At 56.5% G+C, this 25,625-nt stretch overlaps 1 protein-coding gene across 1 annotated transcript; it reads right to left on the bottom strand.

Annotated features, from left to right (window-relative positions):
• Positions 1–25,458, bottom strand: CROCC (ciliary rootlet coiled-coil, rootletin). Its single transcript, XM_087944850.1, is given in 37 exon segments — positions 1–785; positions 903–1,031; positions 1,904–2,035; positions 2,277–2,477; positions 2,665–2,814; positions 2,946–3,170; positions 3,323–3,538; positions 3,897–4,060; positions 4,794–4,914; positions 5,038–5,057; positions 5,060–5,143; positions 5,146–5,229; positions 5,347–5,725; positions 5,944–6,111; positions 6,466–6,625; positions 6,920–7,158; positions 7,360–7,497; positions 8,200–8,334; positions 8,740–8,919; positions 9,875–10,041; positions 10,347–10,474; positions 11,556–11,749; positions 12,554–12,784; positions 13,089–13,235; positions 13,385–13,529; positions 13,793–13,975; positions 15,575–15,774; positions 17,098–17,307; positions 17,437–17,529; positions 18,016–18,112; positions 18,235–18,450; positions 19,282–19,388; positions 19,542–19,707; positions 20,895–20,992; positions 22,177–22,260; positions 23,560–23,745; positions 24,978–25,458. Coding segments are annotated over 37 exon segments (5,799 nt in total). The 5' UTR covers positions 25,113–25,458; the 3' UTR covers positions 1–698.
• Between the last annotated feature and the right edge of the window lie 167 nt (positions 25,459–25,625).

Here is a 25,625-nt window from a genome sequence, read left to right on the forward strand (position 1 = left end):
CTCCCCCTGCCCCCGGCAAAAGATGGGGGCACTACGGGACCGCCCCCCCACCTTTCCTCCCTGTGTTTTCACGACCCTTCCAAATAGAATTGGAGGTCGGGGAGGGAGGAGGGTAACGCTCAAGTCTTTCATTACAAGCTATCCCCCTTCTACATAAAGAGGAGCAAAGCCCGTAAAACCAACAATTCCGCGGATATAAAAGAAAAATAACTTTCTACTGTCCTTGATTGGCTGCTACCTAAAGAGCCGCAACAGAGAAAAATACACACCCGATTGGGATCTACGGTTAAATAAAAAAATAATGATCCTTGGCCAAGGAGCTCCTTGGCCCATCTGTCCTTCCCCAGCCAGAGACCAGGCCAGGACTGGCTCACCTTCCCCTCCCCCACCCCGTTCTCCATCACGGAACGAATGGAGCCATCTTGGCACCAGGCCGGCTTGGATCGCCCCTCGCTTCCACCACCCCCGGGAGGGGGTTCTTTTCGGTTGTCTTTATAGGGGACGAATTCTTCTTCTGATCCAGCTCGGATCCGACCACCGAGGACTTCTTGGAAAAAAAAAAAATTTTTTTTTTTAAATAAGGAGCATTTCGCACTACCTTGCGCTGTGCGTGAATCTAGGCCCTGACGGGTTGGAGGTCGGTGGCCCTTCTTGCCGTGGCGCTCCGCAGGGATGACGGGGCTCGGCTCCTGCCACAGCTAGTGTCCGGAAAAGAGAGGGGGAGCTGGGAAATAAGGCTGCCCCTTCTTGGTGCCTTGATGCAGCTGCTCCTTCAGAGTCGAGATCTGTGGGTGGAGGGTGGGGGGTGAGAAGGGCCCCTTCGGGGTCCAGGCAAGAGGCGAGTCCAGGGGCGGCAGCACCGCAGCGGAGCCAGAGTCCCCAGGAGGGAGGGGAGCTCTCACCTGCTCTTCCAGACCTTTGGCTCCAGGGCGGAGGGAACCGCTCAGGCGCTCGCTCTCCTGCCGCTGTGGCGCAGCCGCTTTGCCAAGAGGCTTCTTCCCCTGGGTCCGCTCCAGCTCTGCCACTTGCACCTAGGGAAGGGAGGTCGGTATTAATGTCCGTCTGGCTCGCCAGCCCCGTCCTGCCTACTTTCATTCTCCAAGTCTCTCCCTTCCACTCAGCTGGCCACCTGGGCCAGCACTGACCTCCAAGGAGACGAGTCACGGTTTTCCTCCAGCAGGCCAGGGAGTAGACACCCCCGGTTCCTATCCAGGAAGCTGGCGGGGTTTGTTCTGACCTGGGCTTCACAAAATCATGAAGCGGGACTCCTCATCCCGACAAAACCCCTTTTTTAATTTAGACTAATGTGAATTCCTCTCATTCACAGGCAGCAAAGTCCCAGCAAACCATCTTTCAAGAGTGATTCACAACCGCAGACCTTAATCGAGCTTGGAGAGTTGCCAGGCCGATAGCTCCCAAGAGCAACGCTGTACCAGAAAATACTTGGCAAGGAGTCACAACCAAATCTTCACCCTAATTAAATGAACTAATTGTCTCCTCCCCTTTCGCTTTTTATTCCCTACCGTTCACCTGTGCTCTTACTTCCGAGTCAACCCTTGTTCCTTAGCTGTTCCCTTCTTCTGGCAGCTCTGCGCATGAACACACCGGAAACAGGCTCCAGCTGTTCTTCTGCCCCACTGATCTCCGACTCCAAAGGCAGCTGATAACTGACAGGCAGTTTAGCCCCATCTCTGCCTCCAATGCAGAGCCCTCGTCAGAGCCTTCCCCAGACTCCAGGACTGGCCCATGCTCCTCCCCACTGCCCGTGTCTGCTGCCAGTTCTGTTGGCTGCAGGTGGGCCAAAACAAGAGCTGAGACACACACTCTTCGAGGCATCCACAGGGCAGGATCTTTTTGGCACCGGCAGAGACTGCCACCCTCCAGAGCCCAAGGCCACCGTTACCTCCAGCTGCCGTATCTGCTCTTGGGCTCCCATCAGCTCTTGCTCTGCGCCCGTGAGGGAACGATCGAGGCGCCCCTTTTCCACCGACAGTCGTACGGAGTCCTCGTGAGTCTTCAGCTTCTCGCGCTCCACCTAGCAATCCCACCACGCCTCAGTTGCTGCACAAAGGCTCCCGCGACACACACACAACCAGCGGGAGAGGATTTAGAGAGTATAAAACACTCTGCAGGAGCCCCTCAATTAACCGGCGCTCCCGTGAGCTGAGCCCCCCGTGCCCCATTCATTCCCTCCCCTCTGGCAACCTGCTCTCGGTCCTCTCCAGGCCTCCCCAAGGCCTCTCCTCTCTCGCTTCCCCCAAAGCCGCATGGCTGACCTTGTCCAGGGTCCTCCGCAGGGCGCCCTTCTCCTTTTCCAAACGCAGGGACAGGCGCTCGGCTTCCCGTTTCTCGCTCTCCAGCTGGGCCAGGGCCTTCTGCAGACTGCCCAGGCGCTCCTGGAGTAGGCGTCGCTCCTCTTGTACCTTCTGGAGCTTCCTCAGAGCCGCTGCTTCCCCCTCCTGGCGTCGGCGCAGGAGCTGCAGGTGGGGAGAAGAGGGCATTGAGGGCGAGTTTTCCAGGCAAGACTCGCCCCTGCCCGCTGATCCCGGAACGAAACCAGTCCTTTAGCAACGCCCAGGAGGCGTCTCATATCCCACCTGGACCTCGGGCTCTTCTTCGTGACAAGGCAAACCAGGGGCATCTCCGCGGGTTCAAGCGACTCACCTCTTCCTGCTGTCTCCCCAGCCCCTCCAGCTCCTCCTTCTGAAGCTCCAGCTCAGCCTGCTGCCCCTTCAGGGCTTGGAGGCGCTCCGAAAGCGCCCCGTTCTGCTTCTTTGCTTCCAAGAGGGCCTGGCGGGCTGCGTCCAGTCGCTCCTGAAGGGGATATAAGAATGGAGGGATGGGGCCGTCTCTCTCTCTCTCTCTCTCGGCAGAGCGACGGCCACCTTTGGCGAAGGGAGGTGCTGCCGGTGGAGGCCCGGCCTTTCCGCCCAAAACACACCCACCTGTAAGACTCTCTGCTCATGCGCGCCGGCTGCCAGGGCCTTCTGCAACTGCAGCAGCTTCTCCTGGGCCGAGACGGAGCTGCTCTGGCTCTCGGACAAGGTGGCCGTCAGCCCCTGCACCTTCTCCTTCAGGGAAGTCTCAGAATTGGCAACCTTGGCCAGCGAGAGGTTGAGTTGGTCCAAGGAGTGTTGCAACGCGCTGGCTCTCGCCTCGCTCTCATTCACCTGGTGTGGCGGGAACGAGCCAAAGTAAGGCTGGCTGGCAGCGGGGCATCCTAAGGCTCCTCTCCGTGCTCTTCCATCAACGGGGGTTGGGGGTAGGACTGGACCCTGGGGCGGTCGTGCTGAGGCCCCCGTGGTCACCTGGGGGACCTCACCTGCCTCTGCATGAGAGTGACGCGCTCCTGAAGAAGCTGGAGCTCAGCCTCGCGGTCGCTCAGCACCACCTTGGCCCGCTGCAGTTCCCCTTCCAGGGACTTCCGCAGAAGCTCCAGTTTGGTGCTGCGGCTCTCCGCACTGCCCAAGGAATCTCTCAGCCGTCGTTTGTCCACCTCCAGCTTGGCCTCGTTGGCCTTCATCTTGCCGAGTTTCTCCTGGAACAAGCGAGAGGGTGGGGAAAGTGATCGTAATTGCCTCCGGCTGGCCAGGCTGATCCAGAGATGGCCGGCTGGGAAACAGCCAAGCTCTATGGGGAACACAGCCGGCTTTGCTGCCGCTGCTCGGCTCAGCACACGGCACAGCGGGCTGGTTCTAGAAACTGGAGTTCAGGAGACGGAGCTGGGATGGGGAAGCCCTCCTAGGGAGCTAGATGGGAGCAACGGTTCTTCCACCTCCACCCTTTCCTCAGAGGGTGAGAAGGACGGAAGAATCCCCTCCCCCAGAAACATGCACACACTCCCCACATGGCCAATTTACTGGAGAGGAAACCTGCATGGTCCCCTGCACCCCCACCTGCATGGCCCTCTGCTCGCTGGCGGCCGCTTGTAGGTCGTGCTCCAGCGCAGCCAGCTTCTCTGCCTGGGCCTTGCGCTCTCGCTCACTCCAGCGCAGGGTCTCCTCCTGGAGCATCAAAGCTGTCTGGGCTCCGGTCAGCTTCCCATCGAGGCTGCGCCTCTCTGTGGAAGGAACAGCACCTGGGCTCAGGATGCGGCTCCCCAGGGCTCCTTGGGGCAGGCGGGCAGCTCTAGTGGCCCTGTGGGCCGAGCCCCCATTCCTCAAGGGCACAAGCCAAAAGAAGATGGTGGGATTCGAAAAGTTTTACCCCTGGTTCGGTGGGCATGGCCCGGTGGGCGCGCTTTGCGTGCACGTGCACACCGAACACGCACTTTGCGCAGACGCGGTGGCGTTCCAACTCACCTCCTGCAAGCCTGCACTCTCCTGGTCTTCAGCAGCTTTGCATGGCACTCTTCTATGCCACGCAAAGCAGCTGCGCTTCAAAAGTAGGAGATAAAGTTGGGCGCGTGAGCCCCGGTGGGCCCAACAGCAGAGCGGCGGAGAGAAGGTTCGGTCTCCGCTGCTCATTGGTGCTACCGGCTCGGTACAACCGGGCCGAACCGGTAGCATACAACCACTGCCTCCAAGGGGAAGACGTGGCCATCCTGCCTCGGCTGCCGGATGCTGCAGCCGAGGGCCACCGTACTTTCTTTAACAACTACCTTTTCAAAACTTGACCTGTATTTATTCGGGAGAAAGGGCTTTGCATATTCTCATCTTCTTTCTCGAAGTATATCCCGTGAGAAAAGCCCTATGCAGAACAAACGAAGCGCGGAAGGGGAAGCATTCGCTCCCAGATTCCCTGTCTGGTAGCACAGCCGTTAATATTTCCTAGGAAGAGAGAAGCAAGCTCACCTTCCTCGCACGCGGCCACCTGCTTCTGCAGCTGCTGCACACGGCTGCTGGCCAGGTCGCGCTGGGCCTCCGTCTCGGCCAGCTGACACTTCAAGGAGCCCAATTGGGAACGAGCGTCGTCCTGGATCCCAAGAGACAGAGGAAAATGCAGCCAAGTGGGAGGTATTTGGGGGCATGAGGGGTGTGTGGAAGGGAGGGCATCCGCTGCTGCAGATGGACAAAAACGCAACTCCCGTCCTCTTACCCGCTCTTGCTGGGCCTCCTCAGCTCTTCCAGGAAATCTCGCAGCACGTTCTGAACCACTTCCGGGTCAATGTCTGCCACCAGTTGCCCGGCCAGGCTGGGAGAAGGGGGCGCTCCGGTGAGAGGGGGAGGGAGAGTGGGCCGCTGGCCAGTGAGGCAGAGCTGCCGTTGGGCCCCTCAACGGTAGAGGTTCCTGCAGAGAGGCGAGAGGACATGGCTGTCGTCTGCCCAGCACTGCAGACCTGAAGCGGATGTCAGAGAGAGAGAGAGAGAGAGAGGGAGAGAGAGAGAGAGAGAGAGAGAGAGAGACCTTTGGGGGAGGAGAGAGAGTATCTTCGGGAGCCACCGCTGACCCTCGCTCCGGGGACACGGCCCCTGCGTCCGACCCCCAGGCTCCGTCGGAGGGCTGAGTGGAGTCTACCCAGCTTGTACTCCGCCTCTCGTTTCAGCCCCTCCAGGCGGGCCAGCTCCACTTCCAGGCCCTGGGCACGTCCCTCGGCCGCGCTCAGCCGCAGGCCCAGCTCGGCCCCCTCCGCCTGGGCCTTCTCCAGCTTGATCTCCAGGTTGCGGGCGTCGTCCAGCAGCTTCTTCTCAGTCACTCGGGCTTCCTCCAGGCTCCCCAGCAGCCCCTTCTCCCTCAGGCGAGACTCCTGCTCCAGGTCCATGAGCTTCCGCTGCAGGTTGTGGAGCTGAAAGGAGAGGCCCTTTTGGGTAGAGAGGTGGCCAGGAGGCGGAGAGGCCCCCCCAAACCCTGCTTGTCCGGCTGAATCCAGGCGGGCGCGTTGTAAGGACGCCACGGGCCGTGAGAGCCACCGTCCTCCTTTCTTGGTAATCCAAGGCTGGAGGAAGAGAAGCCCACCTTGGGAGCTGTAGCCCAACTGGAACCAAACTCGGAGAGCAGCCTCACCTCTTTCCGGGCCGACTCCCGGCCGGCCTCGCTCTCCACAATCTTCTGCTTGAGGCCAAAGGATTCCCGCCGGCTCTCCTCCTCCCGCTGCTCGTCAAGGGCAACCCGGGCCTGGAGCTCGGCTACCTCTCTGTTCTTCTTGCTGTTTTCACTGTCCAGCATCTTGACCTGAGAGTAGAGAGTGGGGCCAAGAGGCTTGTGAGGAGGAGAAGGGACAGGGGGAGGGCAGGAAGGAAAGCGGGTCCTCCAAAGGCATTCTGAAGGAGGGAAAGCAGGCAGGCAGGCTTGCCAGCTGCAGCCTGGACCAAAGCCTACCAAAGGCCCCTTCCCTCCGGATGGATGGAGAGGAAGGCAAAGCAGAACCGAAGGAGTGACTTACGAGGGGATGAGAGAAGGGAAAAAAACATCCAGAGAGGTGTGTAGCCTTGGGAAATCCACAGTTCCTCCCTGCCAGAGATTCCCCAACCCTTGCGGGGTCCGCCTAGCCAGTAGCCCCCCCCCCTCCACCTGCACCCCACACACCTGTCTCCGCAGCTCTTGCAACTCCCGACGGGCCTCCAGCCGCGACTGCTCCACCTCCTGGAGGCTGCTGCGCATGTCGGTGGCCTCCTTGCCGGCAGCGGCTTGGGCCTCCTCCAAGACTGAAATTTTCTGGTCCTTCTCCTCGGTCGCGCGCTTCAAACTGGAAATGGTTTTTTTTAAAAAAAAAAAAAAAAAGAAAAGAAAAGAAAAAGAAGGCACCTTCTTCAGTGGGGAAATCGTGAGCCCATCCAAAAGAGGCCCGAGGGTCTCCAGACAGGGCTAGGGAGCTGTGAAACCGCTGGAGGTTTTGGAAGCGTGGGGGGAAGGAAGTCGCCAGTCCAAACGCCGCGAAGCCTGCTTAACGCCGGTTGGCTAGAGGCAGGAGGCGCACGTGGCCGGCGTTAACGGCGGAAGAGAATACAGCAGCTCAAGGACTCGGCTCAGGGGCCCCCACCTGATGCGCTCGCTCTCAGCCCGCTTCAGGGCCATCCGCAGCTCCGTGTTGGACCTCTGGAAGGCCTCCTTCTCCTTGCCCTCATCGTTCAGGCCCCGGCGCAGGTCCGCCGCCTCCTTCCGTTGGTGATCGCAAGCCTCCTGGGCCTCGCGCACTTTGCGATGGGCCTCCCCCAGTTCTCGGCGAATCAGTTCCCGGGCATCCTCCAGCAGCTGCAGCCGCGTCTTTAGCTCCTCCACCTAAAGAGTGGGTGGGGTTCCCTTTCTGTTTCCGAGGCACGCGGCATCCGCAGGCCAGGCTCACGCCGGAGGTCTGCAGCTCGGCATCTACGGATGCAGCCTTTCCCTCCCTCCCTCCCTCCCTCCTTCTCCCTGCTTCTGCAGCACTCAGGCACCCTTCCCTCCCTCCTCCCCACTGATTGCAGGGGGACCTCACCTCACAGAGGGCAGACTCCGCTGCTTTGCCAGGTCCCTGACCTGGCCCTGTAGGCCCTTGGCCTCTCGTTGGTGCCCTACGATGGTCTCTTCCAGCTGAGAACGCAGATTTCGCAGCTCCGCGTTCAAAGCACTGGCAGTGTTCTGGTTAAACACAGAAAAGTTCATCAGCTGTTCCATGCCTACCCAGGAACCAACATACACACATACACACACACACACACACAGAACCAGTGAGAGACAGAAGAGGCCACGCAGACCCCTGCTGTGGCCTACATCCACCTTCTGTTAATCTGGCATACATGATTCAACCCACCAGTTGCCCAGAGGGAGGGAGGGAGGGAGGGAGGGAGGGAGGGAGGAAGGAAGGAAGGAAGGAAGGAAGGAAGGAAGGAAGGAAGGAAGGAAGGAAGGAAGGAAAGGAAGGAAGGAAGGAAGGAAGAAAAGAGAAGGAAGGAAGGAAAGAAGGGAAAGGAAGGGAGGAGGAAGAGAAGAAGGAAGGAAGGAGGAGGAGAGGGAGGGAGAAGGAGGGAGGGAGGGAGGGAGGGAGGGAAGGAAGGAAGGAAGGAAGGAAGGAAGGAAGGAAGGAAGGAAGGAAGGAAGGAAGGAAAAAAGGGAAATAGGAAGGAAAGAGAATAAAAAGAGGAAGGAAGGAAGGAAAGAAGGACGGAAGGAAGGAAAGAAAAAGAAAGAGAAGGGAAATAGGGAGGAAAGAGAAGAAAAGAGAGGGAGGGAGGGAGGGAGGGGAAATGCCTGCCATTGGTCTGGGCGCAGAATCTCATCCATTGTCAGAGAAGGGCTCTGCCCCACCCTGGGTAGGTGCTCTAGGCCCGCCTGTCCCCCTACCCGCTCCTGCTCCTGGCGGCTGCGGCTCTCGCGCTTCTGCCTTTCTAGCTCCAGGGTGATATTGGCCACGCTCTGCTGGGTGGCCAGGAGCTTCTCCAGGAGGACGGCCTTCTCCGAGTCTTTCACAGAGAGCGCCTGGGGAGGGAGCAGGAACAGGAACAGGTCACCCAAGGAGCTTCCCTGGCTGGGACAGAAAGCACCCCACCACCACTGCACTTCCAAAGAGGGGAGGACCAGCTGGGGGAGGCCAGTGATGCTCACGGCCGGGCAGATTCAGATCTCTTTATTTATACCAGTTTGCTCTGGTCTCATGAGAACTGAGCTTCCAGCCCCCATGAAGGCTTCTAGCCAACATCTTACCTCTTTCGTCAGCAGCATTTACGCCACTGCCGATTGTAAAGCACAGGGTGAAGTGGGCGGAGGTGTTGGCATTTCTCCCCTCTTCCTAATCCCACCAAGGGGTTGTCTCCATTCCCCAGAAAAACCTTCCCTTTGGCAACCTCTGCTACCCCACCCTGCCTGAGGGGATCCCCTCCTCACCTGCTGCTTCTCGCTCTCCGCCAGCAGGAGGTCCTCGTCCCTCTCCCGCTGCAGCGCCGACACCTCCACGCTCAGCTCCTCCTTCTCGGCCTCGTGCTGGGCCAGCAGATCCTCCCACTCCTGCCTCAGTTGTTGCCTCAGCTGGTGCCGCTCGGCCTCCTGCTCCTGCCGCAGCGCCTCCTGCCCAGACGAGAAAGAGAGAGATGAGAGAGAAAAAGAAGAGAAAAAGAATGAGAAAGATAAGAGAGAAAGGAATGAAAGAGAAAGAGAAAGGGTGGGGGTGAGAGAGAGGAAAGAGGTGAGAGAGAAAGAGGAGGGAGAGACATGAAAGAGAGACGAAAGAGAAGACAGAAAGAGAGAGAGAGACGAGAAAGAAAAAGAATGAAAAAGATATGAGAAAGGGATGAAAAAGAAGAAAGAGAGAGAGGAAAGAAAGGGGGAGAAAGAGGAGAGAAAGAGAGATAAGAGAGAGAGAGAGAGAAAGGATGAGAAAGATAAGAGAGAAAGGGATAAAAGCGAGGAGGAAAGAGAGAGGGAGAGGGGAGCGAGAGAGATGAAAGAGAAAGAGGAGGAGAGAGAGAGGAGAGAAAGAGGGGAGAGAGGAAGAGAGAGGAAAGAGAGAGAGAGAGAGAGAGAGAGAGAGAGAGAAAGGATGAGAAAGATAAGAGGAAAGGGATAAAAAGAGAGAGAAAGAGGGAAAGAGAGAGAGGGAGAGGGGAGCGAGAGAGATGAAAGAGAAAGAGGAGGAAAGGGAGAGGAGAGAAAGAGGGGAGGGAGAGGAAAGAGAGAGATGAGAGGAGAGAGAGAGAGAGAAAGGATGAGAAAGATAAGAGAGAAAGGGATAAAAGAGAGGAGAGAAAGAGGGAGAGGGGAGCGAGAGAGAGGGATGAGAGAGAGAGAGGTGGAAGAGAGATGAAAGAGAAAGAGGAGGAAAGGAGCAGAAAGAAAGAAAAAGGGGGAGAGAGAGGAGGGAAAGAGAGAGAGAGAGCACTCAAGGAGGGTGGGGGTGGCCAAGAAGCGCCACCTGCTCCATCCCGAGACTGACTGGGGGCAGTCCTGCCGGAAGCCCCTCTCCCCCAGGGACTTCCCTCTGACAGCCTCCCGCTCCAGCCCAAGGCCCGGGGTTCCAGGCTACCTTCTCCCGCTGGAGTCGCTCGACCTCTGCCTGGGCAGCCTGCATGTTCCTCCGGGTGGCCTGGGCCTCCTGCTCCGCCAGAGCACGGTTCTGGGCCACGAGCTCCTTGTCCCTCTCCAGGCGGCTCACCTCCGTCTCCATCTGCTTGCGAACGTTTGCAAGCTCCGCTGGGGGAGGGGAGGGAGGGAGGGGGCAGAGCAGGGTAAGGTAGACAGATGAGAGTTGGGGGAGGGCTGCGAAGGAGGGGCGCCCTGCCTTTCCTCTGCCCAAGGATCAAGGGCCACAAATACGTGCAAAGGAGAAGGGAAGATGGTAGCCGGCCCACCTAGGGGTAAACCGTCCCCTGGATAAGCGTCCCCTCTCCTGGGCTCCCTGAGTGGCTCCATACCCCACTAAAAGACCCTCCAACCTCCCTCTCCCCAACAGGGGACAGAAGGAAAGTGCTCCTCCCCTCCCTTCCATCTCCCAGTACCTTGCAAGGCCTCCTTGGCCAGAATCAAGCTCTGGCTGCCCGCTTCCAGCTGCTCCCTCCGGGTGTCCAGGTGGGCCAGCCTTTGCTGGGTCTCAAAGAACGAAGCTTCCAGGGAGTCCTTCCCAGACCTAGCCGGCACAAGGATCGCCCTGGTCAGGTTGGGGGTGGGTTGGGGCTAAGCTAAGCCTTCATCCTCTTTGCAGTCAAGACTATTGTGCCCTGTCGGAATCTGATTCGGAGCGGGAGGCTGAGCAGCTAACGTGGAGTGGGAGTGTGGTTCCGTTGGCTGTGGAAGAAACTGGGGAAGGGCAAAGTCCGACTGGGCAGAGCAGGGGAGAAGTAGAACAAGGGAGAGGGAGTTCAGAGGAAGACCCAGGCCCACCCCCCTCTTCATCCTAGGGCACATAGGGAAAAACGGAGAAGATAGCAATGTGGGTTGCAATGGCTTACGGGGGAGGAAAGGGCCCTGATTCCCTTCATTAGCTGCAGCTGGGAATACAGTGTTTAAAAAGGGAAGCTGCGCAACAGCAACTTGTTGGGAGCAAATCGTGAATTATCTGGTATTGTCGAGGTTTATCTGTGTTCCTGGCATCTTCCCAACCGTTTGTGTTTTGCTGGCCTTTCAAGTCTGCAATTCCTTATCCTGCCCTGTCGAGTTAATTACTGCAGCGTGTTTTGTTTGGATTTTTGGTTACAGTTTGTATGTGCTTTGTTTTCGGACTGAATTTCCTCCCCTTAAAGATTGTTCCTGGGAGAGTTTTTCTCCAACTGAAGGTAACCTGCACATTGGGGGCGAAGTTGGAGATAATAAAGGGACTCATTTGACTGTGTTGCCCTTGTGCCATGCCCCGAGTCATCACACAGGCCTTCCAGCTGCAGCTTGAGGGTTCAGCGCCCCCCCACCAGTACTTGTTGGCCCACTAGTCCCCCGGGACCAGAGGGCAATGATGCGTGCAGAGCCCAGGTCTGCTTCCACAGGATAGGAAATGGTGTCGGCTACTGTGTGCCTGGAGGAAGAGCCCTCCCCGACACCCGATTCCGGCCAACTGTCGTCCTTTGAGAAAGGAGAAAGAGCAGCGAGGCCTGCACCAAGCTTCTCCCCGCTCTTCCATCAGCCCGCACGCAGGAGCTGCCACGCCACTATGGGGTTGCAAGCGCAACAGCGTTCCTTGTGTCACCGCCGCCTCGGAGAGCCTCCCGGGCACCCACCTGAGGCCAGCAAGCTCCTCCAGCAGGCCATGGTTCTCTCGCTCCAAGGCGGCCACCTGCACCATCAGCCCAGCCTTCTCCTTCATCAGCGCCTCCTTCTCCTGGGCCACCCGGAGCGCAGACTCCTTCTGGCGCTCCAGCTCTTGAGACACCTGACCCAGCTCCTTGCCGGCTGCGTTCCTTTGGCGGGACAACTGTGGAGGGAGGGAGAAAGGCCGCAAGGCTGTTGCTAAGGCTCTGCCAAGTCGGTCCCCACCTATACGAGGCAGAGGATAAGCGTTGTGGTTTGTTGGCCGCCAGCTCCTCCAGCAGCCGAATAAGAGGAGGAGGAGGAGGAGGCAGCATGGAAGTCAGGGTCAGCATCAGGGCAACCTGGGAGCTCCGAGGGGGAAGAGGGAATGGAGCTGGCAGGGAGAGAGACAGAGACAGAGTCAGAGATGGAGCCTGGGCCGTCCGTGAGCCCTCAGATGGAGAGTCAACAGCCCCCAGGTCTGGAGGTGGCTGATGAGGAAGAGGAGGAACAGCTGGGTCCAGTGCCTGACGCGCGGATGCGCAGAAGGCAGAGGAGAGGAGAGCAGTGGAAAACCATGGGCTGGTCCTTGGGGAAGGAAGAGCCACTGCTGCTAGTGAAGCCCAGCATTCCTAATAAAGGAATCTTTTGAATTCACATCAGATGGTTTGTCGTGTTTGGGAAGCTGGGTCAGAACCATGAGCCACCTCCCAGCGAGACAATACCCTTAAAGCCTGCGGCCTTCCCCACAGGGAAGATCGTGGGGACCGGAGAACGGAGTGAAGGAAGGCAAATGCGTGTGGCAAATGCCGTTCATTGCAGAACCATCAAGCCACCCAGGAACACCCTTAAAGCAGCTTGGACCCTGCATGGAACGTCTGCTGGACTTGGCAGATCTTCCAAGATTTCAACCCGCAACCGATGTCCTGCCTGCAGGGTGACCCAGGAGGGTGGAGGGGAAACAGGGATCCCTGCAGCTGCCCTCTACCTGCTCCAGCTGTTCCTGGAGCTGCCCTTTCTTCCCCTGCAGGGCCAGCAGCTCCTGCTCCAGGGCCTCCTGGCTCTGCTCCACCGCCTGCAGGGAATGGCCCAGGCCTCGGCGCTCCGAGTCGACCTCCAGCTTCTCCTGCACCAAGCGGGCCAGGTCATCCTGGATGCAGGCCTTCTCCAGCTCCGCCTCCTGCTTCCTGCTCAGCAGACAAGCCTTCTCCTCCTCCAGCTGCCCAAGGGAGAGGCCCAAGGCCGCCGTGAGGGACGGCAGGCATTGCTGCTGCTGCTGCTCCTCCCACCCGCCCAACCCGTCCATGTTCCTCCCCTTCAAGCCACGGTGGAGCATGGGACACCCTGCGCTCAGAACATCTATGGTCCGCCTCAGCAAAGGCTGCAGGACCTGACCTCCGGCCTCTGCACCGCACGCAAAGCAGGCAAGGGAGGCTCGGGCACCGCTCTGCCAACAGTGGTAGATGCAGAGCAATCCAACCCACCCACCCCTGGGGGCCACACTCGCCGCTCGCAGCCCTAACCTGGACGAGGATCTGGTTCAGCTCCGTTTTGTCTTGCGCCAGCCCTTTGTTGAGGGCGCTCATTTTGGCCAGGGAATCGCGCAGGGAGGCCTCCTCGGCCTTCAGCCGGTTCAGAGCAACTTCCAGCTCGGCCCGGCTCCCCTCGTTCTAGATGGGAGGAAGAACGCAGTGGTGTGGCAAACAGGAGCCTCTCCACATGGGAGGCCCAAACCAGCTTCAGGACTAAGGGCAACCTGGGGCCGAGGCCCAGGGCTGCTTGCTCCCTCTCGGGCCTGAACCTCCAGCGGGCGCCTTGCCTTGGCCAGAGCTTTTGCTGCTTTGGCCTTCTCCTCTTCCAACACCTCCTTCTCCAGAGTGGCCTGGCTGAGGGCTTCCTTCGTCAGCACCAGCTCGTTCTTCAGGCTGGACTTGGTGGCCTCCAGGTGCTCCAGCTGCTTGCGGCTGTCAGCAGGGCAGAGAGAGGAGGGACCACAGGAGGCCCAGCTGAACGCAACGGGCTCTGAATACCGAAGACAGACAAGCCCAGAGGAGGGCAGGCCAGAGTCCCCTGGCCTCCTCCTGCCGAAACCAGGGAACCCTTGGTGCTGGGACTCCTCCGAGCTTCCTTATTCAGAGTCCCCACTACTGGCTTAGCCAGGGGGGTGCTGAGCCCCGAATGAGGCCTCTGGCTGGATAGGGCGCCTCCAACCCAGCCCCCCGTCTACCTCTGTTCCACTTCCTTCCAGGCACGTTCCCGATCCTTCAGGAGGTCCTCTCTTTCCTCCTCCAGGGCATCACGCTGGTGCTGGAGGTCTCTGCCAGTCAGCTGCAGTTTCTCCTTCTCTTGTCGCACCTCTTCCAGTTCCTGCTCCACAGCCTGGAGGGTCTTCTCCAAGGACAACTTCTCACTGATATGGGGGGTGGGGATAACCACAGCCTTGTGGGAACAGCAGGGAGGAGGGCCAAGGCAGCTCTGCTCTTCCCGAGTCGGCCTCTCGAAGGCAGAGGAAGAGCAGGCTGGCTACCCGCGGCCATGTTTTTGAGCCACTTGCTGAGTCCTCTGCTTGAAGGGTCATCATAGAGAGCCTATTGGGGGAGGGGCTCCAAAGCCGCTGCAGCCCAAATGACGCTTTTAACGGAGAGGCCAGTGGATGCAACACGGGCTTCACCGCTAATTAGGCACCAACGTCGCAAAAACGCAAAATTCGTTTATCTAGACCCACTGGAGAGCAAACTGTTGCATTTGGGTAATGCTCCCAAGGAAGGAATCATTTTCTCAGTCTAAATTTACCGTATAAGCGTCGCCTCAAAAGGTGGAAGTTTAGGGAAGAAAAGGGAGTGGAATCAGCTAGTCTTCAGTCTATATTCCTCTGCATTGGCAGTTCAAATCTCACCAGGCTCAAGGTAGTCAGCCTTCTGTCCTACTGTGAAGCAGTATATCTATACTAGCAGTATATGTTCCTTCCTTCCTTCCTTCCTTCCTTCCTTCCTTCCTTCCTTCCTTCTTGTTGGGGGCAATAGGGTGACTCTATAAACCGCTTAGAGTGGGCTGTAAAGCACTGTGAAGCAGTATATAAGTTTAAGTGTTATTGCTATCTTCCTTCCTTCCCTTCCTTCCCTCCGGTTAGAATGCAGTATTGCAAGCTAATTCTGCTGACTGCCAGCAGTTTGATCCTGACCGACTGGTTCAAGGTTGACTCAGCCTTCCATTCTTCTGAGGTCAGTAAAACAAGGACCCAGATTGTTGGGGGCAAGAGGCTGACTCTGTAAACTGCTTAGAGTGGGGCTGTAAAGCACTGTAAAGCAGTATATAAGTCTAAGGGCTATTGCTATCTAAGCCATGGTAGTGCAGTGATTAGAATGAAATATTGCCGGCTAACTCTGCCCACTGCCAGCAGTTCGATTCTCAATGGCTCAAGGTTGACTCAGCCTTCCGTCCTTCCGAAGTGGGTAAAATGAGAACCTGGATTGTTGAGGGCAAGAGGCTGACTCTGTAATCTGCTTTGAGAGGGCATAAGGCACTGTGAAGCGGTATATCAGTCTATCTATAATAGCAGTATATCTTCCTTCCTTCCTTCCTTCCTTCCTTCCTTCCTTCCTTCCTTCCTTCCTTCCTTTCCTTCCTTCCTTCCTTCCTTCCTTCCCTCCCTCCCTCCCTCCCTTCCCACAATGGTTAGAATGCAGTACTGCAAGCTAAGTTTGCCAACTTCCAGCTGTTTGATTCTGATTGGCTCAAGGTTGATTCAGCCTTCTATCCTTCCTTGTTGTGGGCAATAGGATGACTCTGTAAACCGCTTAGAGAGGGCTGTAAAGCACTGTGAAGCGGTACATAAGTCCTAGTGCTATTGCTATTAATAGGCAAAGCACAAATGTTGAGGACAAAGGCAGGCCCTAAGCAAGGCATTCCACGGCTCAGCCAGAAAGACAAGAGTGGGCCTCCCCCCAGCCCCAAACCTTGGGCAGTTTGGGAAGCATGGCTTGGGGAACCCCAGACTTTCTTCTCTTACCCGCCCAGTAACTCTACCGCCGACCGGAAGTGGCTGGCATCCCGGCTGGCCTCCTCCCTGGCCCGAGCCAGATCCTCCACCTCCCTTTGCAGCTGCAGAACTGTCTCATCCAGAGACTGCCGTTCGTGGCTCTCCTCGGCCAGCTGCCTCTTCAGGGAAGACACCAGATCCTGAGCGGCCTCGTATTTTCCCCGGAGTTCCTGAGAGCAACGATAAACCAAGTCGCAGGTTAGGACAGACCGAGAGGAAGGGTCCACTTCCCCCACCCACCCTGACGTGTGCACACTCGATGCCAAGGAAAGCAGAATCAAACCAATGCAGAAACCTGAATACGCTAGCCGTGCTTTCTCATCCCCGTGGCTGGGTGGGTTATCACCCCAAAACAGGTTAAGTCTTGAAAAAGCGGAAGAGTCAGAAATGTCAACAGAAATGGGGGAAATGTGTGTGAGAGATCCAGAAGGATGGTCTTCCTGCCTTCCCCATAAACCAACCTGCCACCTAGAGACCCTCTGCAGCAGGAGGAGGGCAGCAAAAGGGCGTGTGGGCCATCCTCAACACCTCTTTTTTAATAGGTTTTTTAAAATTTATTTAAAATACATACATATACTTCATCTTTTGTTTAACGGTGTGTCGTCTGGGTACAAATATCTTGTGCGATAATATTAAATTTTACAACCATATTCATTTTTTTCATAATTCTCTAATCTTATTGTTATACATAATATTTCTATTACTGTCACGCTCTTAACATGTTTAATTCTTTTAACAATTTTTTAAATATTTTGCTAGCCTATTAGCTATCATATTTTTTTTATCCAGCCATTGATAAAACAGTTCCCATATCTGGTAATATTCAGTTTTGCTCCTTCTCTTTAATTGCAACCGTTAATCTATTCATTTCTGCGCGTTCTCATATTTTCCTTGTCACATTCTCTTCTGTCGGAATCTTTTCATTTTTTTCCAATTTTGGGAAAATACAATTCTACCTGCAGTTACTACATGAATAATTAAATACGTCTCTTCCAGTGGTGGTATGCTACTGGTTCGGACTGGTTCAGCTGAACCAGTATAGTAAAAAAAAAAAAAAAAAAGGCAATGATCAGCCGAGAGGAGGGATCTCCCACCAGCCCCTGTGCTTTTCTTTTCTTTAATCCTATCAGCTGATTGGCGCTGCAGGTTTCAGCTGGTATGGGAAAAGCTGTGCGCCGGCGTTAAGCAAAGCACGCCCACCAAGCCACGCCCACTGAACTGGTGATAAAACAATTTGAATCCCACCACTGCTCTTTTCTTTACTATAAATTTCTGGTTTCCATGTATGTATAACGCCCAACAAAAATATTTCAAGCATCCAGTTGAGCAGGATGCTCTCTGGCCCCACATCCCATTCCGTGTTTATTTTGCTGCCCATTTCGTTTTATGCGGCTTACAGCATAAAGACATTAAAATCATCGGGGATAAACAACGATAAAGTGAAAGATTCGTTTGAAATTCCCTTCCAGGGGACCGCTGTCCCCCTTCCTCACCTGCAGCTGCAGCTGGCGCTTCTGTAGGGCGGACTGCACCATAGCCAGGGTGGAGGCCGCAAAGACGGGGGAGAGGCTGCGTCGAGGCGAGGAGCTCCGCAGTGGGGAGGACAAGCCCCTCACAACACCGGTGCCGTCGCTGGCCGAAACGTCAGTCTTTGGGTCGGGCGGTGGGAGGGGACTGGCGCCTTCAGCGTCTAAGATAACTGCCTGAGGGGTGGGCCAAGAGGAAACTACCCATTGGAATGCAGGAAAGCACCTCACTTGCCCGCCCGCTGCAAAGACCAGGTGTGGGTGTCCATCTCCAAGGTCTCGTGGGGCTGCCCTGGAAGGCCGTACCTGGGCGATCTCTCGCAGCGCCTGGTGCAGCTTCTCGGCTTCCCTCCTCAGGGCTTCCACCTCCATAGCTTGCTCCTGCGCACGGGAGGCTTCCTGCAAAGGTAAGGACAGGTGAGGAGGCACATTTCCAGTGTGCCTCTCCTCTCTCTCTCTCTCCCCCACCCTCTGCTGCCCAAACGGCCTTCTCTCAGCGAAGGCGGCTTCTCACAGCATCCTCTCGGAGAGGTGGGTCTTCAGCAGGTTCTGACCAGTTCTGGAGAACCAGTAGCGGAAATTTGGAGTCGTTGGGAGAACCGGCAAATACTACCCCTGACTAGCCCTGCCAACCCCATCTCTTCTCTGCCTCCCATCGAGTCCCAGCTGATGGGCTGGGTCTCCTTTGGTTGCCCTGCCCAGGAGAACGGAGCTGGAAAGCAGGTTAGTGGGGTGGGGAGGGAAGGGGGATTTTTGCAGTATCCTTCCCCGGCCATGCCCACCAAGCCAAACCAAGCCACGCCCACCAAGCCAAGCCACGCCCACAGAACCGGTAGTTAAAAAAAATTGAATCCCACCACTCTCCTCTCCACCTCCGCTTCTCACCAAAGTCTCCAGCTTGTGGGTCAAGCTTTCGATCGTCCTGCCCTTCTCCAGGTTCTGCCCTTTCAGGCGCTCCAGGCTCGAGACAGCTTCGCTGAGCCTGAAGCCAGAAGAAAGGCCCCCAAAAGTCAGGCCTGGCCCTCCACGGCTCCAAAGAGCAGAGCCAATTTCGGAGCATGGTCTCTCTCTCTCTCTCTCCTCATCCCGCCCCTCCCAGCCCACCTGGTGCTCAGCTCCACCTTCTCGGTGTCACACCGGACTTGCAGCTGGATGACGTCCCTGACCTTGTCCTCCAGCTGAGCGGTCAGCAGTGCCTGCTTCTCCACCGCTGCCCTGGCAGTGCTCTCGGACAGGTGAAGGCGGCCGCCCAGGTTCAGGCAGGTGGCGTTCACGGACCGGCCCGTGTGGGACAGCTCGCTCTTCAGCTCCGAGAGGTCCCTACGGGAGGAAGCAGAACCTTGGCATGGCGGAGGAGACAGAAGAAGGGCTCCCGTTACAAGCGCTCCCTGAGGTGAATGTGAGGCTACTGCCCTCGGGGCCCCTCGTCCCTCAAGGTGCTTTGGCGATTCCGGGACAAGCAGAGCAGGAGCGGAAGAAATCTCCAGGAGAAACGGGCACGCAAGAGCGGTGCAGCCCAGGAAACGGAGGCTGAACGTAATAGAGCAGTGGTGGCTAACCTTTTGGGGCTCCTGTGCTCGCATGCCAACACCCAGAAGGCAATGCACGCCCTTCCACACCCCCTATGCATGCGCACGCGATCCCCACCCACTCACCCCCACCGCCCCCTTACCTGCACTGCGCCTCACAGCTGATTTTCAGCAGGTTTGAGGCCTTTTTCGGCCTCCCAGAGGCTTGAGGAAGGCTTCTGCAGGCCGAAAACTAGGCCTGTTTCATCGCTTCCAGTATTTTCAGAAAAACAGGAAGTGATGAAACGGGGCTAGTTTTTGGCCTGCAAAGCCTGCAGAAGCCTTCCTCAAGCCTTTGGGAGGCCGAAAAAGGCCTCAAACTGGCCAAAAATCAGCTGTGAGGCGCACGCATGTGCAGTGAGGTAAGTTTGCCTGTAGCTCACATGCTGGCACAAATGGCTCTGTGTGCCACCCGTGGCACATGTACCATAGTTTGCCATCACAGTAATAGAGCATACCTCTTGATGGGGAAAATGCCCCTTTAGCTCTCGGAGAGCATGCTCAGGTCCCGAGGGCTCTCGCCTTGCCAATTCCAGCTTAAAAGGGACAGCTCTGCCGGCTACACCTTAGCCCCAACACTAACCTTTCTGTCATGCTCTTCGTTTCACTGAAGTGCCTCCTGAGGCTGACCGCTTGGCGCCAGAGGGTGAGCAGCCGGCTGTGCTCACTGCTGAAATAGTCATTGAACGACTGAGGGGAGACAGAGAGAGAGAGAAAGGAGGAGAGCTCCTACTGATTTCTGCGGGGATTCTGAAAAAGGTACCTCGAGCTGTTGCCCGGCCCATTCAATCTGGAATGAATTCACTGCCCCTTCCTGTCCCTGCAAGGTCTCCAGCTCCAAACCTCTTCCTCTCGCCTCCACTCCGCCTCCCGCTGTTGCAGCTCCTCTCGGGCTTTCGTCCAGTCCATGGTCAGCTTTCGGATGTCCTCGCTGAGGGCCTGATTGGCCACGTTGGCTTGCTCCAGCTGTTCCCTCAGCATGGCGTTGACCTGGGCCAAACTGGCACCCCTGACGGTTAGAGGGGAAAGGGCATCATTGCTGTCAACTCATAAAGCATTCCTATGCCTGTTTTCGAGTTGCCATAAGCAGGAGGGAAGAAAAACCTGAAGCAGTACAGCAATTAAAACCAGAAGTACATTCCACACTTACCTTACTAAGATTGTAGCCTAGTCTACCGGATCTTCTGCCCTCCAAAAATCCTTCATTGGAGAATGTGATTTATGGCACCCAGCCCCTGAACGTGTTTGTTGTAGAATCTGATTTATGACACACCCAGGGGGGAGGGAGGAAATAGGGTCACAGGTGACCGTAAATTATGTGTGGCAGAGTTGGCTTCATATGGGTCTGTGCCGACATGTTGCTCCTAATAAATCTTTTGGATTCTTTTGAAGCTCGGTTCGAGGCTCTTGACTTAATTAGGGCAATCGCCGGAACCCTGACAGCTGCCCATGCCCAGCGGGACAAGGAAATGTTCACCCACACTTCCGGGACGGGTGCTGGAGGCAGTCCAAGGCAAAATGGACAGGCCAGGGAGTCAGACTAATGTAGGTAGTCCTTGACTTACGACCACAATGGAGCCCAACATTTCTGCTGTTAAGGGAGACGTTTGTTAACTGAGTTTTGCTCCACTTTACGACCTTTCTTACCACAGTTGTTAAATGAATTGCTGCAGTTGATAAGTTAGTAACCCGGTTGGCTTCCCCACTTTGCTTGTCAGGAGGTTGCAAAAGGAGATCACACATGACCATGAGACACAGCAACGGTCATATATACGAGTCAGTTGCCAAGCATCTGAAATTTTGATCCCAAAAGTGCTTTTTTTTCCAGGAGGCAACTGAACGTGTTTGTTGTTGTTTTGTTTGCTTTTGAAAACATCTCAGCTCTGACAGGATAGTGGGGAATGGCTGAAGAAGCTTCTTGGATGAGAAGCGAAATGTCTTCAAAAGACAAAAAATAAGAAAGTCCAGTTGCCTCCTGAAAAAAAAGCACTTTTGGGACAACCAAGACCAGGATGAGTTGAGAATCTCCACAGACTTCTATGATCATGGGGATGCTGCAAAGGTCATAGCTGTGAAAAACGGCCATGGGTCACTTTTTCCAGTGCTGTTGTCACTAAATAAACTGTTGTGAGTTGAGGACTAACTGTAGAGTGAAGCAACGGAGGCCGGGCAGTCATCGCTTCTCTTCAGACTCACCTTTGCTGCTCTTCCTCTAAACGGATCAGAGCGTTCTCCAGGTCGCTGCTATGATCTTCGTCGTGACATAGATGCGAGTCAGACACGTCTAAGTGGCCCTGAGGGGTTAGGGTGACAGAGAACAATATGAAGGGCCGGGTCCTGGCATACCTGCCAGGGTTCAGGTGAGGTTCTTCTAACGCTGGAGGGAGCCACTTTTTTTTGGAAAATCTGAGCATCTCCCCTTTCAAGGCGAACTCCATGACCAGATTGCTTATTAGGTTGGGAAAAAGTCCCCTCACGCTGAGATCCCCGTTCTCTGGGGAAAAGTGGCTTCTCAATGCCACAGATCCAAAGAGAATCGAGGTGTGTCGGAGATTTGGTGTGGTGGTCTGTTGGCCGCCAACCCCTCCATCAGCCGAATTAGAGGAGGCGTGTGAGTCAGGGCCAGCATCAGGGCAACCTGGGAGCTCCGAGGGGGAAGAGGGAATGGAGCTGGCAGAGAGAGAGAGAGACAGAGGCGGAGCCTGGGCTGTCCGTCACCCCTCAGATGAACAGCCCCCAGGTTTGGAAGTGGCTGATGAGGAAGAGGAACAACAACTGGGTCCAGTGCCTGATGCAGGGATGCACAGAAGGCAGAGGGAGAGCAGTGGAAATCTATGGGCCGGTCCTTGGGATGGAAGAGCCACCGCTGCTATAGAAGCCCCTCCCTAGCTCTGGGGATAAAAGGCAGGGGGTGGAGATGAATAGATGTGGCAAACAACTATTTATCTTCTGGATGGACAGACTTGTTAGCCTGTGAGAAAAACTTTTGGCCAGGGCTACCGGCACTCCTAATAAAGGAACTGTTTGAGTTCACATCAGAGGGTTTGTCGTGTTTGGGGAGCTGGGCCAGAACACTTGGGACCTCCCAAGGTCCTTTGGGGAAGCTTTAAATCTCAAAACATGAAAACCAGTTTGCAAACAGGCTTGGGCCCTCCATTCACACCGCTGCTTTTGGAGGACTGGCATCTGTTGTGAGAACTTGATGCTGTTGGGCTACGAGATTAACCAGCCCCAAGGCAGAGAAAATGGGCCGGTGAAGGTAGTTAGGGCTTAAAGTAGAGTCAGAAGTGGGGAAAAAATAATCTTGACAGAGAGTTGAAGGACTGCCTCCACAGTTTGTACACAGCCCTGAAGTCCACATAGAGTTCTGAGCACTGGGCAGCTGGCACGAGCTGCAAAAACATCACAACTCAAGGAGCCACCCATCCCGGTGGTCTTGCCCTGGCCTGCTACGCTGAAGAAAAAAAACGCCCCTCACCGCCAGTTGCTGGTGCTCCAGCTCTGTGGATTTCTCCAGCAGCAGCTGCTCTTGTTCTCCACATTTCTTCTTGTATTGCAAAATCTAGAAGGGAAAGAAAAGAAAATTGTGCCGAGGAGACACAACGCGGCAGCCATTGGCCCAACAGAGACATTCTTTTCACAGAGAGACAAGCAGGTGGAGGAGACCTTGCACCTATGCACTGCGGTGGCGCGGTGGTTAGAGTGCAGTACTGCAGGCTACTTCTGCTGACTGCCAGCTGCCTGAGATATGGCTGTTCGAATCTCACCAGGCTCAAGGTTGTCTCAGCTTTTCATCCTTCCGAGGTTGATAAAATGAAGACCCAGATTGTTAAAGGGCAACAGGCTGACTCTGTGAACTGCTTAGAGGGGGCTGTGAAGCTCTGTATAGCGGTATATAAGTCTAAGGGCTGTTGCTATTGACTGCTGCTGGTTTCCAAGACAGGGCAGACCTCCTTGAAGGAAAAGCAAGCTCAGTCTTGCAACACCAGCCTTAACTTCACCCCGGCAGAAGGGCATAGTGCCTTCGATTAAAGGCGGGTCTCCTTTTCCACCCCACCTACAGAAGCCTGGGGAATTATAGTGGGAGACCTGGAATTCCTGAAGAAATATAGCCCAAGTATTAGTTACCTAGGCTTATTAGTTATTATTAGTGACTTATTAAGTACTGCAAGCTACTTCTGCAGCCAGCTGCCTACAATTTGGCAGTTCAAATCCCACCAGGCTCAAGGTTGACTCATCCTTCCATCCTTCCGAGGTGGGTAAAATGAGGACCCAGATTGTTGGGGGCAAAAGGCTGACTCTGTAAACTGCTTAGAGTGGGCTGTGAAGCACTGTGAAGTGGTATATAAGTAAGTACCGTTGCTAGTTAAAGAACACGATGAATCAGAATTTAGCTATTGCTATTGTCTTTCCCTCCTTCCCTCCCTCCCTCTGGCTAGAATACAGTATATTGCAAGCTACTCTGGCCACTATCATCAATTCGATCCTGACCGGCTCAAGGTTGACTCAGCCTTCCATCCTTCCGAGGTGGGTAAAATGAGGACCCAGATTGTTGGGGGCAAGAGGCTGACTCTGTAAACTGCTTAGAGAGGGCTGTGAAGCCCTATAAAGTGGTATATAAGTTTAAATACTTAAACCTAAACAAAGACTTAAGTGTAAGTACCATAAGCTGAGAGGGAAAATCCTTGAAGCTTTACCCTGTGAACTAACTCAGGTGAACTGTAAATCTGAAACAGGATTGAAAGAGGGCAGAGGCAGGGGAAATGGCTTGCCATTAAAAGACACGCATACACACCCACCAATGAGCCTGAAGCACCTGGAGGCAGGCAGGGGGGCTTTTCCGGCGGCTGGCCAAACCCACCTTGGCTTGTAGCTTCTGCACAAGCTGTGCCTGCCGCTGCTGTCCCTCCTGGTAGGCCTGCAGTTTGCGCTTGTAGGACGCCTGGTCCTCCTCCAACCGCCGGCGCAGCTCGATGTTCTGCTTGGCCAGGCCCCTGTTCTCCAAGCTCTCTTGCTCTCCTGTCTCCAGACGCAGCGCATCCTCCAGCTGAGTCCAAAACAACCAACATTCCTCCTATCCCGCCCGAGATCGGCTCAGCACTGCGCACATCACATACACAACAGCGGTCGCTCTGGGAGGTGAGTTGGGCCGGGCTGAGAGAGGAACCAGCCCGAGGGTGAAGACTGGAGCTCATTGTCCAACTTCTCCCAAGAGAAGAGGAGTGGGGGGGGGGGGCACTCAGGTGCCTGCCTTTCAGGCGAATCGCCACATTCCTCCTATTCTCTTCTTACCTGGTTAGTTTTGTGTGTTGGGTCAGCCTGCCCCCCGTTTTTGCCTAAGTCACAATTCAGCTCAGAAAACAAGCGGAGCGTGAGGTATAAATGTTGCTCTCCCATGAACTGCCTCACGCCCTTCTCTGAGCCACCTGGCCAAAGAGAGGCCGGAAGGGGAAGGTGCGGAGGGCTACTTGAGGCAAACAGCAGATTAGGGGAAGGGCGGATTACAGGACAATCGGTCAGAGGAGAAGCCCCAGCTACGGCCATTTCCACTTCCCGAAGGTGGCAAAAGACAGGATCCCCTTTTGCGGCCTTCCGACAAGCCAAGTCTATGGGGAAGCAAAGTTCACTTAACAACCGCGTTACCCACTGATCGGCCACGGCCATTCACGCTGGCAGGAAAGCTTGTCAGATGGGGCCACACTCACTTAACAAACGCCACCCTCAACAAGAGAAACTTCGGGGCTCCGTTGCGGTTGTAAATTGAGGACCGCCTGTACCCGGCTCCTTTGGGACGAGGGTCCCTCTGGCAGCATCAACCGGCTGCCCTCTTCTCCCCTCCCCACTCAGGACCCTCAGTCCCCCTCCCAACCAGTTCCCCCTCCCATGCAAGGCCCACGTCTCCTCCTCCCTCAGCACCCTCCCTGCCCCCTCCCCAGGACCCTCAGCCCCCTCCCCCAGGACCCTCAGTCCCCCTCTCCCCAGAACCCCCTCCCCCAGGACCCTCTTCCCTCCCCCTCTGCATCCCCCAGGACCCTCCCTCCCACCCAGGGCCCACCTTTCCTCCCCCTCAGCACCCTCCCTGCCCCCTCCCCTCAGCACCCCCTAGGGCCCTCCCCTTCCCTCCTCAGGACCCTCCCTCTAGCACCCCCAGGACCACCCTCCCACCCCCGAGCCTCCCCCTCCCGCCAAGGACCCTCTCCCCTCCCCCTTGGCACCCCCGGGAACCCCTTCCCTTCTTCTCCCCCGCCCCACAGGAACCCCCCCAGTCCCTCCCCGTACCCTCTCGCTGAGAGCGTTGTACTTGATGGCCAGCTCATCGCGCTCGGCTCGGCTCTGGGCCAGCAGGTCCTCCACGCGGGACAGTTCCTGCTGCAGGAGCCGGTTCTCCTCCTGCACGGACAGAAGGGACGACATCTCTTCGCCCCGCGAAAGAAGAAGCGGCGGCGGAGGCGGAGGCTGCGGGGGGAGAAGCGGCGGCCCAACTCAGCCCGGGCTGCTCAACGGACCAAACCCCTCCTCTTATTTAGACTACAACTCCCAGCATCCCTTGCGCGAGGGGCTCCCTCCCGCCGAAGGGTCGCCGCCGAAGTCGAGTAGGGGGCTTGCCGCAGAGGCCTTTTCTCAAGGCGCTGCACCCCCGTCCTCCTAGCCCCGGACCAGACCGCCGACGCGGCTGCCTCAGAGCCGGAGGGCGCCCGGCGAGGAAAGGGCGCGAGGGCCGCAGTCTGAAGGGCTCCCCCCACACACACACCGGCGGTTGCTATGGCACCGGGCGAGGAGGCGGGCCCCGTGCTGAAGAGGCGCGCGCGAGCGTTTCCCGCCTCCCTCCCCTCCGCCTGGCTACGGTGGCCGCCTGAGGTCATTCCCGCCCACCCGCAACGCCGCCGCCGCCGCCGCCCCTCCCCCAGCTGTCAAAACAAGGAAGCG

Source organism: Notechis scutatus, chromosome 16, assembly GCF_049901735.1.
Source record: "Notechis scutatus isolate UNSWTSFEM ecotype Mainland chromosome 16, rNotScu1.2, whole genome shotgun sequence".
Taxonomy (NCBI): Eukaryota; Metazoa; Chordata; class Lepidosauria; order Squamata; family Elapidae; genus Notechis; species Notechis scutatus.